This window comes from Harpia harpyja, chromosome 1, assembly GCF_026419915.1.
Source record: "Harpia harpyja isolate bHarHar1 chromosome 1, bHarHar1 primary haplotype, whole genome shotgun sequence".
NCBI lineage: Eukaryota > Metazoa > Chordata > Aves > Accipitriformes > Accipitridae > Harpia > Harpia harpyja.
The window spans coordinates 43,776,376-43,788,101 of NC_068940.1; the positions used below are offsets into that span (position 1 = coordinate 43,776,376).

The 11,726-nt window shown below is 45.7% G+C and overlaps 1 protein-coding gene across 1 annotated transcript; it reads right to left on the reverse strand.

Annotated features, from left to right (window-relative positions):
• Positions 1 to 248: 248 nt before the first annotated feature.
• Positions 249 to 8,821, reverse strand: EDEM2 (ER degradation enhancing alpha-mannosidase like protein 2). Its single transcript, XM_052789978.1, has 11 exons — positions 8,679 to 8,821; positions 8,482 to 8,592; positions 8,311 to 8,350; positions 7,768 to 7,873; positions 6,596 to 6,721; positions 5,669 to 5,880; positions 4,354 to 4,495; positions 3,935 to 4,059; positions 3,071 to 3,215; positions 1,750 to 1,871; positions 249 to 897 (listed from the first exon to the last, which is right to left on the reverse strand). The coding sequence occupies exons 1-11, from the start codon at positions 8,783 to 8,785 to the stop codon at positions 406 to 408; spliced, it is 1,728 nt and encodes a 575-aa protein (XP_052645938.1). The 5' UTR covers positions 8,786 to 8,821; the 3' UTR covers positions 249 to 405.
• Positions 8,822 to 11,726: the final 2,905 nt, after the last annotated feature.

The following is an 11,726-nucleotide window of genomic DNA, read 5'->3' on the forward strand; positions in this document are numbered from 1 at the left end:
GAAGCTGCAGCTAGTAGTCCCTGCTTTTCCCCTTATGACAGGGGACTGCTCAGGCTCATTTTTACAGAACAAAGCAAGCTGTGGACTCTGCACCAGCCTGTAAAACTTCAAAACAAACTCACAATGAAATAAACAAGGCACCTCTAACCTGTAGACTTTTCTTTCTCTTTCTGAACACCTGTTTGCTATTCAGGCAATCAATCCATTTGAGATTAGCAACTTTACAGCATTAACAGCTGATATCTGTATCACATTGTATGAACCAGCAGTAGCAGAATTTAATGGGAAGCTGTTTCACTTCATAATACAATTCACATTGTGAGGTACAACACTTTCCATTATGAAACTATAAAAATATATTCCCAGAGTCTAAATCAATAATTTAAACTGATAATGAAAATAGAATCAGGTGTTATCTAGGAAGACCTGTCCCAGTACTGCAAGTTTAGAGTTAAAGGATTGACTGGGGCAACTTAGGAGGGAGTGTGAATTCTTCTTAGAGTTTATCTTCTCTCCACCTTTCTCTGAGGAGGCATCTTCAGGGTCTTTTGCACCTTCCCCTTCACCATGGTCAGAAGCTCTTTTTAAAGTGAATTTCTTGTTTTTCTTCAGCGAGTAAAATTCCCGCATCAAGTCTTCCACCTCCCACTGCTCTTCCTTTTGCTTCCTACAGCAGTGCAGCGCAGCAGGGTCTATAGGATGAGCTTCAGTGTTGAAGACGTATCCTCCAGCATTCAAGATGCATTCCCCGTATGGTGTAATCACTACATCAAAGACTGATCCATCATTGTGAATGAAGTTGTCTGGGTCAAACAGCAGGTACAAATATTTTACTGTTTCAGCCAAAAAGAAGGATTCCATGCGATTATCCAGTCTGTGATCTCTCAAGTCTTTGATCTACAAGATAAGAAATGCAGTGGGTTACAGTTGTATCAAATTCAGTAAGTTATGAACTTAGGGGGCAAAGTAAAACCAGCCTGCAATTCATTTCAGTTAAACAGCACAGTATGGCACCAATTCACTCTGTACTTTAAACAGTTGTATGCAGATACATCAACAAGGTTTCAGCTGTTATGAATTAGTATAGTCTAGTGATAAGGAACAGGAAACTAACAATCAGGAGAAATACACTTCCTATATGGGTAAGGAGAAGAAGAGTGAGTAAGCATCTCATCATTTCCCCCACTAAAAAATCATAAGGCTTTTACCTACTTCCCAAATCACAAGGCCTAATTCCCAATATTTATAAGGAGGTTTTTGTAAAACAGACCTTAATAGTATGTTTGAAATCTTCTATTAAATGATTTTAGAGAAATCACTCACTGTAGTTCTTTTGTGTTTGATCAGATTTTCAAGGCATAGAGGAAAAGCAGCATCAGAAAACTGGCAGGCAGAGAGCCTGCATAGGAGCCTTCCTGCTGAGCTGGAGCACCTAGTACCTATCAAGATACAGGAGACAGGAGAAGCTTCCGATGCTCGCTCTCCCATGTTTTGGGCTCTGGTGCAACAGGCAATGACAGAATTTGTCCCACTGCTCAGGCTGTGAGGGAAGTTACTACCAGAAACATGACCAGCAGTTACCAGATCAGCTTCACAGAGAAATACAAGGGGTTTGTTTGAAAAAAGAAGTCATGTTTCAACCAAAGTGATCCCTTGACTCAATGGCAAAACATCGTTCATGAGAACACTTCCTAAAAACTGATATTTTAGCAGCCATATAGCCAACCTAGTAGTTGATTTAGCACTTACAGTTGCAAATCCACAGTCCACCTTGCTGATTTTCTCTATTGACTCCACTGCGTCCCTTCCCAGTTCTAAGAGTGTGGGATCTCTTGTAGCACGGTACAGATACATTGCACTCTCAATCAGCTCTGCAAAAGAAACCCAAACATTTGCAAGCGTAAAGATCACCAAACCACATACACAGGGAAGACAAGATATTCCTTGAACTGATTTAACAATGCTACTTTAAGATGATCAGGTGATCAGCCTAGCTTGCCTTGTATTTCCTCTGGCTCAAAGCACAGATACTTGCTTTTACTAAGGATGTGCTACAAAGAAATTCACTCTAACCAGATTGCATCAGCTCAGGTAAGAGTGAATAATGCTCCCCTCCCACATTCAGGGAGTGGGAGGGGAGCAAGAGAGAAAAGGATTTAAACTCAGTGGTCAAAGGAAGAAAAGAAAGATGCTTCTAGAAAGGATTACAAACAAGAAATTCAACCCCCAAAATACAGTTTTTAAACAACACCATAAGCCTCTGAAACAGGTATCTAAAACACCATGAAAACAGGCACTATGGAAATACTCTGTATAGGCAACATATGCACTGTGCTGTGTTTACTTACTAAAGAAACAGGTCTTTTTGGATGCTCTAATACATTTGAAAGTTAACGCTGATGAGTATTTTTGGTATAGGTGTCCAATGTGGATGTCAGCTGAACACTCAGACCAAAAGGAAATTGATTATTCTCATTTACAAAGTTTTACTGACCTAATAATTGGGTGCAATTTTCTTTTTTTTTTGTTCAGAGTTGTAAAAAAAAAACAACCAACAGAAAAAAAGATAGATCATTTCACTGCAGTATCACAGACAATATATAATCCCTCTTAGATGTTGAGCTTTACTAGGGCAACTAGAATTAGTTTATTTCAGGAACTCAACAGAACTAGTGGTTCTATTCATACTCTCTTTCACTTCCTAAATTTAAAGGACACAGGCAGTCCCATTAACATTTCACATGACTTTAAAACATCTCATGTCAGACAGTCTAACACTTAAGCATGTCAAACCCTACATCGTGAACCCAATTCATTAACAGGACCCCTTTATATAGTAACACTATGGTTTGCTTCCTTTAAAAGGTAGCCCTGCCTTTGTGAATGGCAGAAAGCAAGATGTGTAGCTTTGACTATGGAAATCACGGGTAAAATGCATGCAGGAACTAACTCAAAGCAAAACTGGGGAGGAACTTTTGGAGGGCAGGTGTTGCTTACGGTTGATCTTGCTATTCTTAACACCAGAGCAAAAGAAGAACTCCATGCTCCTTTTTATTTTATTTCTGCCTACCAGGTCTGAGTGGATATCCTTCTCTCTTGTCCACTGTATAGCCCTGGGGAATGTTGTAGAACTCAGGTAGCCCACCAAACTGCTTCCAGACAGTGTAATAGTTGAGGAAGGTTCGCATGGCATTCTGTACATCCCCAATTAGGCTCTGAGAAAGAGGAAACAATTAGCAAAGCAACATCTGGGTGAAGAAGAAACAGCACAGGAATTGATGCAATAATACTGCCATAGTCAAAACAAGAGATAGTGACAGAAACAGGTTGTTCAGCAGGTCTGAATGGTGTAAGTAATATTTAGGAATGATGCCTTAAGAACAGGTAGGACTAAAGAGATAGGTGCTACCTTTCTGTTGGCTCACATTCCACACACCTAAATAATATGAAGTCGCTTTCATTTTTAGTTAACGGAAGGCTGGGTTTCTTCAGTCAACATTTCTTCTAGTCCATCAGAGCACCCAGTCTATTTCAGTGGGGCTAACAAAGTCCCAGACCAAATGTAAGTACTGATGAGAAAGCAAACCTCTCAATGGGAAAGTATTCACACAAAGCACCTATGAGGTGGTGGAAAGAGAGGTGTGATTCTCTTTTGCCTTACATTCCCCATCTGGATTACGAGACCACTGTCAGTGGAGTTTGCTACAACAAAACTGCCCTCCCATCATGCTTAATGGGAGACTTTTTTTTATACACCATAGATAAAGTCAACATCTGCTCTTCTACAGGGTCAGACTACTGTAGATTTCACCAGAGATCAAAACAAACTTTTAAACCAGCACAGATGAGGGTTGTAGCTGTTACTTTAATATTAAAGACCGACACAAGACAGATGAACAAAATCACCACATGTTACAGGTATGACAGCTCTTACCTGTAGGCCTGGCCAGTAGGCCTCCAGGGACTGAAAAACAGGCATGGACACTGTTCCTTTGTACATCTGAACCCAGAGGTACCAGTCATCAAACTTTGTGTAATTTTTGATAGCTTTGTTATATTCTATAAGGAAACATAGATGGGTAGGTTATCCAACAAAAGATCTTTTTTTAAGAATGAGAAAAGCCCCTTTTTCACTTGAGCCATGTCAAATGAATGACTTCTCAGGATGCTCACTTTGATAACTCTTTGTTATCACAGATTGTTCAAAAGCATTACAACAAACGCTTCAGGAACAGTCTTGAATGTACCCTGTTAGATTCTTCAACTTCTTCCACAGTCCCACATGCAGAGTTTTTACAGGGGCAGTCAAGGAGGCATTCCTGGGACCCTTCACACAGAAAACAAACTACTCACCTAGAAACATGGACATCAGCTCCTTGTCCTGCAGGAGAATGGCTCCTTTAACAAGGTATTCAAAGTAGGAGTCCACTCCTGCCCCAATGCCAGCATCTTGGGCCACCCACTTAGCAGTTATCACATCAATGTGGTTACCAACCTGGAAGAAGCAAGGAGAGGAGGAAAGAAGAAGTTTAAGTGGAAATAAAGCTAATCTACTAAATTATAATCTAAAAAATCCCCACACCACCACCACACAAGAAACTCTTGACCTTTTTTCAGACCGCCCATTTCACAGATTCACAATGTCCATTCCAACTAGCATTTTCTCCATCACAAGACACATTTATCATTATCAGAGAAGTACAAACTGTAGAAAATATAAGTTAGGAATTTTATGCTTCCAATATAAACGCTGCACTGGCCAAAACAAAACACCGTTATGCTACTGTAAAAATGCACAATTTCAACATGATGTGTCTGGTCCTAATTCACATCCTGCAAAAGAACAGAGGAGGATGAAGAGGCACAGATACAGAGATGGAGGCCAAGGATGCCAAAGGCATGAGAGCTGCCATGCTAATATTTAAATAGATCCTTCAAACCCAGGACTCTTCAGCCTAGAAAGAGATCCAGATGATGGAGAATATAATACACAAGTGTGACTTGCTTAACAAAGATGAAAAAACCCAGCTATTCAGTTTCTTTCTTGAACAAGGACCAGCAGCATAAACAAAAAAAATAAACAGATGCCAAAGCAAAGAAAAGGAAACACTTCTTTATACAGCATATGAATAAATCTGTTCCACTTCACATATGCAACACTAGGAGCTCACATAGGTTCAAAAAGCAACTATAGAAATTAACTGAAGAAAGATTGACCAGAAGATAATGAACGCAGAGATAATGCTTCTAGCTCTGGATAATCCCAAAACACCAAAGCTGTAGAGGGCTGGGAGTATCTTGTTGCACTTGCTGTGCTCTTATTCTCTTCCGTAGGCTGTTGCCACACCAGGCATCAGACAGACCTTTTATTTAATCTGTTACAGCTGCTGTTAGAAAAACTGCAATACCCAGAGGAAGGCATTTGTCTCCCAACCACATCTGTTATGGAACAGAACAATGGCATAATGTTGGGTTGCACCACTAAAGCAGAGATGTGGATGCTGCAGGTGTTCAGGAACAATGTCAAACGCACGACTTCAGCCCAGTTATTAGCACTGTGGTTATTTATCTAGTTCTGTCTCCTCTCTGTTTGTGCTTTTTTATGCTTAGAATTGCATCCACAAAACTACACAAAAAGCAGCAAATTCAAAGTCCATTCCTCACTCACCAGCCCAATATCTGAGCGATTTTTCCACAGTGCCTTCAAAGCCTTCCTGGCAACATCCTCAAACACTGGATCACCAGTAAGGTGGCTTAAAGTGGCAAATTCCACTATAAATGTACCAATTCCAGCAGTACAGGTAACTGGGGTCTCCCCAGGGTTTACTCCGTGCAGCAAGTTCACTGTTCCATATGGCATTCCAGTTGGGGTCTGAAAAGCTGAAATGTAGTATTTTTGGTTCACATGAGTGTTCACTGTTACGTTTGACAGACTGTCAAGCAAACATGTGCTTCACATTCCACTGCACACAGGCAAGAAGCGGGACTGGAGCAATTGCAGTAACTGCAAAGAATGAAATGAGAAGCAGAGTGTGACCCTGTGAGGGGCAGAGAGTGTACCCCAAGCTACACACAGTCCTGGGAAGGTACTGCAGATCTCTTCCACCTTGCCCCGAGCAGCAGACTGCATCCCTACTTTTTTTACAGGTGGTCAAAACGGAACTACACGCACTGGTCAGCAAAGTGCAAACACCCTCAGCTTGTGATTACTCAGTGGCAGCCCAGGGTGCACACCACACAAGGGAACAGTGCCATGCTATCAGGGCACACCTCCCAGCAGCAGCCCACAAAGGGGTAGAGAAGGCTGCATCTTCTTGTCTTTACAAGCTGCTCTTTCACAGCCTTTATTTATATTAAATATATTTCCCCTCAACAAGCAACAAACAAACTGATGTGTTAAGCACATACAACACTTGGCACGCATACATACAACTGGTATCACGCACTTCACAATGTTTTTGCCACCAGCTAAACATGCTTTCAGCTCAGGGAACACAGGACTGTTTTATGAGTTTACACATCAAGCAGTGCCATTGTCGTCAAACACACCAGTCACGAACCACGGCACAGTGACAGAAACCAGACAAGTTCTCACCCGGCAGAAGTTTGCGAGCTGCTTCCTCCGCCATCCTCAGGAGAGGTCCAGAGCATGGCCAGCCCACTTCTACTTCAACGCCAGCCTTCTTCGATAGCAAGTGAGCGGAGAGGAGACCACCCACTACTGGAAGGTGCACAGTAAGAATTCCATTAAAGAATGTGGGGAGGAATGAAATCAGATACCAGTGGTACTTATCATGATGCAGAGGCAGTGTTTATGGGGAAGAAAAGTCAGGTGGCTCATCCTTAACAGCCTAATTCAATATGCCACAAAGGAAGAGTGGTTTGTTTCTTCCTGCCTGTTTGCAATGGGTAGCAGATATATTTCTTCCATTATTTCAGAAGCATCACATCCTACTTGCCCTACTATACCTGCACTGCCCTGCAGACAGTCAGGGAGCTAACAGTATAATGAACACAAACCTCTGTGAGAGGAATTCTGTTTCATTTCTTCCAGACAGCTTAATACTATGTTTGTGTAAAGTAAGACAGCGTACCTTCTTAAATACCTTGGAGAAAAATGTCTAGGCCAGAGTAAAAAATTTCAGCATGACGGACAGAGGCAGGGAGTTATTAGCCCTTTTCACAGGCTTGTCTACTGTCACATAACAAGCACAAACACAGAGAAATTACACCACTGCAAAAAACTGGCTCAGCAATATTTGACAGGAGAAACAAAAAAAGCGTAAGTAACAGTTTTGTTCCCTGACAGTGTCTTTTAGTTGGATGGCACTGAAGCAGTTAGACGTTCAACCGGTTACAAGACTCCAAAGGCCTTTGCAATTTTCAACAAAAAAAAGACAAGTTTCACATCACAATGCTAAAGCAAGAAATTAATAATCTCTACGCCAAAACAGTATGTAGAAAAAGACTGTATGTTATTAGTACTGTTTCAGTGGAAGAGATTTTTATTCCAAAGCCCAAAACCTGGCACTAGAATATTGAAACTGCCACGTCGACTTGTTTGTGTTGAGGCAGGAAGCAAAAAGGTGATGTGCAAAGACAAAAAGGAAGTGACATTTGTTTGGGATTTTTCTGTTTGTTTATGTGTCCTGTTACACTGCATTACAAATTCACTCTGACTACTCCCTTGCATTAACTCTGTGTACAGTTCAGAGACTTGTACAGGAAGGAAATCCAGCATGAACGCCACGGAAAAACCCACCTCACCTCGAATGTTAGTTTCAAAGACAGATGCATTGACATCAATATCAAAATCCACCCCCTCCTGCAGCACGTTGATGACTCGCTGAAACTCGGAAACATTTCCCAAGATCTGCAGGGGGAGCAGAACAACAGCGAACAAGGGTTAGAGTTCACGGGGAAACAAAAGCACAATTCAATGTTAGGGGATAATCCTAGTTCTGTCTTACTATTTTGTGAAATCATTAATTACAAATAGTACTAAAGAGGCGACTGACAGTTTCATCTAATTTCAAAATGTTTTCTTCACACGCTCGAGGTCTTCATGTCAGAGGTTAGAAGGTGTCAGGGTCCCGGAGCTGTGGCCACCTGCCCCCCAGGGCCAGAGCAAAGCGATATGCAAAAGCTCCTTGGTCAATCAATAAACTGACTTTCCATCACCACCGCGTAAAAAGCAGCTGTGGAGAAGAAGGCTGAAGCGGCCTTGAGCGGGCTGAAGGCCGGGCTGCAGCCGCGGGCAGGTACAGGGCCGAGCCCCGGATGGGGCGGGGAGCGGCAGCTCGTACTCACTAGCAGGGTGTCCAGGGCGTCGATCAGCGTGAGGGAGAAGCTGTGCGAGGAGAGAAGCGAGGTGAGGCCCGGCGGAGGCGGGGGGCGGACGAGGGCACCCAGCAGCGGGGCGTCCCGGGCCCGGCCCCGCGGCAGCCGGGGGCGATGCCCCGTCTCGGGGACGGTCCCTACCTGCCCCAGGTGTCCTGCCCGTCGCAAGTCAGCGGCCGCAGCTCGTCGTAGGGGAAGGCGCTCTCCAGGTAGTGCTCATAGGCATGGTAGAACATGGCGCGCACCCGCTCCCTGAGGCACAAGCACAGCCCCGCTCAGCCCCTGTCCGGCTCGCTCGCTCCCGCCCGGCCGGCCCCGCTTCCCGGCCTCGCACTCACCGGTAGGAAGCGACGTCCAGTCCCCGGGCGGCCGCCCCGGTGCCTGCCGGCAGCGCCGGCAGCCGCAGCGCCCACAGGCACAGCAGGAAGCCGAGCGAGCGCAGCATGGCCGCGCCCGCCGCCGCCGCCGCCTCACCGGCGGCCACCCCGCCCCGCCCCCCGGCCTCCAGCCAATGGGAGCGGCAGGAGCGGGCAGCGCATGCGCACGCCGGCGGAAGCGCGCTGTGCTGCGCGTCTGCTTCCGGGGCGCTGCGGGGTGACAACGGGGATGGCGGGGAGGCCGTGGGGCTCTTACTGCGGTAATTGCCGCCAGAGCTGGAAGTAACGGCAGCTGCCTCCTGCAGAAGGGGGAGGTTCCTGCCTTACTTCACCGGAGGCTGTGACTCCCCGTCGCAGGGACGGGGGGGGGGACACCCCCAGGGGCAGAAATGAGCCTCCTGGGCGGGTCGGGAGGCACTGGGGGAGCTGGCAGCGCGGGAGGTGTAACTCTCAGACCTGAAAATAAATATAACAAGTACTGTGACGCTCTTGTAGTAGTGACGCGTTACCAGCGATGGTGCCAGCTGCCCGGGAAGGTGCTTGTCCCGTGTGGGAAGAGGAGGTGGTTCCTGGCACCACCTCTGTTCAATTCCTATCAAGAAGTGAGGCTCATAATGGCCCAGAGTATTTGTGAAGCAGTTGGGAGATTCCTGGCCTGTAAGCTTTCCTCCTGACAAACCATCCTCATCCTCTCTCCCTCTAATTCAAATCCAGCTTTCGGTGAGTTTTGTGTGATGCATCAGCACCTGCTTCAGAGAAGCCGGCATCCAAGCCTGTGCGTGGAGCCATATCGTGGTGTCACCCTCCTGCTCTGGAAGCGGGCTTTGAATCCTGGCGTGTTCCCCCGTGTAAGAGCAGGACTGGCTCCGAGGCAGCCAGGGTTGCAGCAGCCTGCTTTCCTGCAAGAGGAATGAGTCCTCTGGCAGTATCGGTGCTGTGGCTCACATCAGGGAAGATTTCCAAGTCCATACTGCCAGTGTGATTGATTACACTGATTTTAGTACTCTGCTGTTTAACCAGCATGTTAACATCAGAGCAATTGGCAGAGCTCTCTCTACACCTTCATCCTTAGACTTTGATCGATCCATGGTAAATCTTTCTCTTTCTCCCCCATGCGTGCCCATGGGTGAGGAGGAGTGAGGTGAGACCCTGGCAGGGAGAGCAGAAGTAAGAAGAGAAGTGATAAGCCAGTCCTTTGCTTGGCAAAGGTGCAGCCTGTAGAAAACAAAACTAAACAAGCTTGCTCGCAGGAGAGGAAGGGGCACAAATGACCCAATGCTGTGTCATCTCATGCTGGTGTTTAGCATCAGGGAGGGCTGGCTGTTGTTGATGTTCTTCAATAAAATAAACCCACTTTACCCCAAGGCTCCTCACCCGGGGCTGTCCCACTAGGTGTCAGTGCACACTCGTGTACCAGCACAGCTGCCCGCAGCTCTGCTCCGTGGAGGCAACAAAAAGCCACCGAGTAATTTCGACATACTGTTCATTTGCTGCAGCTGTAATTTAGGTTTCTGGGGCCATTTATCATAAAGCTGTCTGCTTTCTTATTCCATGGCTCAAGGCTGCTGGAGTATGTCTCGCTGTGTTCCTGGGAGAATCAAACTATTGGAGCTGATTTCACTAAAAGCTGTCACAGTACATTACTGGAGCGCATTTTATTAAAGTTCATTTTCCAGACTTAAATTTAACAGTGTTCTAGACTACTGTCATTTACCATATACAGGAACAGTAATTTCTCTATCAAAGTCAGTAATTGAGTTCTAAAAGTTGACTGAAGTGTTTTTGAAACAGATACAGTATGTGAGTTGAAAGAAAAACGGAACAAGACAGGCAGAGTCATATGGTGTCTCTCCACTGGCATCAGAAGGGGAGCCGGGAAGGTGGGAGCGCATTGCAACCATGGCCATGGAGGAGGCAGACTCCATGAAGGCAACGTTATGGGCACTAATTGCACTAATTGAAGTGTGGTAACCACTCCCTGCACCCCACTAAGCATTTGTACAATATTTTAATGGAAAAAAATGTAGCTACCTATAACAGAGTTGAGCTGTCCATTGCAAAAGAGCTTTCTGTCTCTCGACCTGCAATGGCTGTGAATAGCAAAGACCAAAACAAGGGGTGAGCAGAGGATGGTGTCAATGGGACTGAATCGCTGCTCCAGGGACTGATGGGCAAGAGAGCAGTGGCTGGGAGAGCCAGCTGGATGAAAACTGAGCTGGTTGTGAAAAAGCCGTTTTTGGTGCAGCGCTCATCATGCTCCTTACCGTTTCTGAGAGCATTTTAGGCAGCTGAGCACCCCGGCGTGGATTTGGGAGGCAGATGGGGCTGTCTCCTCCCAAGCATTTGCTGCTCTGCCTCCTGATATAGCCGTAGGTTTATTGCAAGCCCCACTGAAGCTAGGTGACGTTGTTGCCACCGCACGCCCCACCACAGAGGGGCTGAGAAAACTGGCTGTCGAGAGCCGAGTGGGAGCAGCTCCCATTGCCAGAGGGAAGAGTGTTGTGCCACGGCTCAGGGTGTCAGCCAGCCAGCCCCTGTGCGTAGGATAAACAGTGGCTTCCAGGTGGTGGTGTGGCAATCACCTGCGTGTTTATTAATAAACACAAATGGTGGGGCAGAAATTATTTGGGGGAAAGGGTGGTTTTCAGCGTGGTTGTGGCATATACTACAGGAATATTAATGTGGTGTGCACATAATATCATACAAGTTACATAGGCTTTGATGCAATAAATCAAAGAAGATGCAGGGAGTGGTGCTTCCAAATGGACAGAGCACGTTACTAAAATATTTAGGCTGCATCAGAGTTAAGTGCTTCTTCAGATGCCTCACTCCAGCTTGTCAGGCTTTCTGTCTTTATGAAAAGGCCACTGGCAAAATAATATGAAGTTTCATTTGGATCTGGGAGAGGCTGTAATTATAGGGCCGTTTAACACTTTGGTTTATGACATCTTTAGGCTGAGGACTTGTTTACTACTTGCTATTACCATAAGTGGTGCTGTTGCCCTGCTG

What these genes read in the sequence shown, in the direction of transcription:
- EDEM2 (XM_052789978.1), bottom strand. Translation starts at nt 8,785, where the DNA reads ATGCTGCGCTCGCTCGGCTTCCTGCTGTGCCTGTGGGCGCTGCGGCTG. An exon ending in CTTTGAAACTAACATTCGAG is followed by an intron (nt 6,722 to 7,767) that starts GTGAGGTGGGTT and finishes TGCACCTTCCAG; the next exon opens with TAGTGGGTGGTCTCCTCTCC. An exon ending in CCTACTGGCCAGGCCTACAG is followed by an intron (nt 3,216 to 3,934) that starts GTAAGAGCTGTC and finishes CCTCTTTCTCAG; the next exon opens with AGCCTAATTGGGGATGTACA.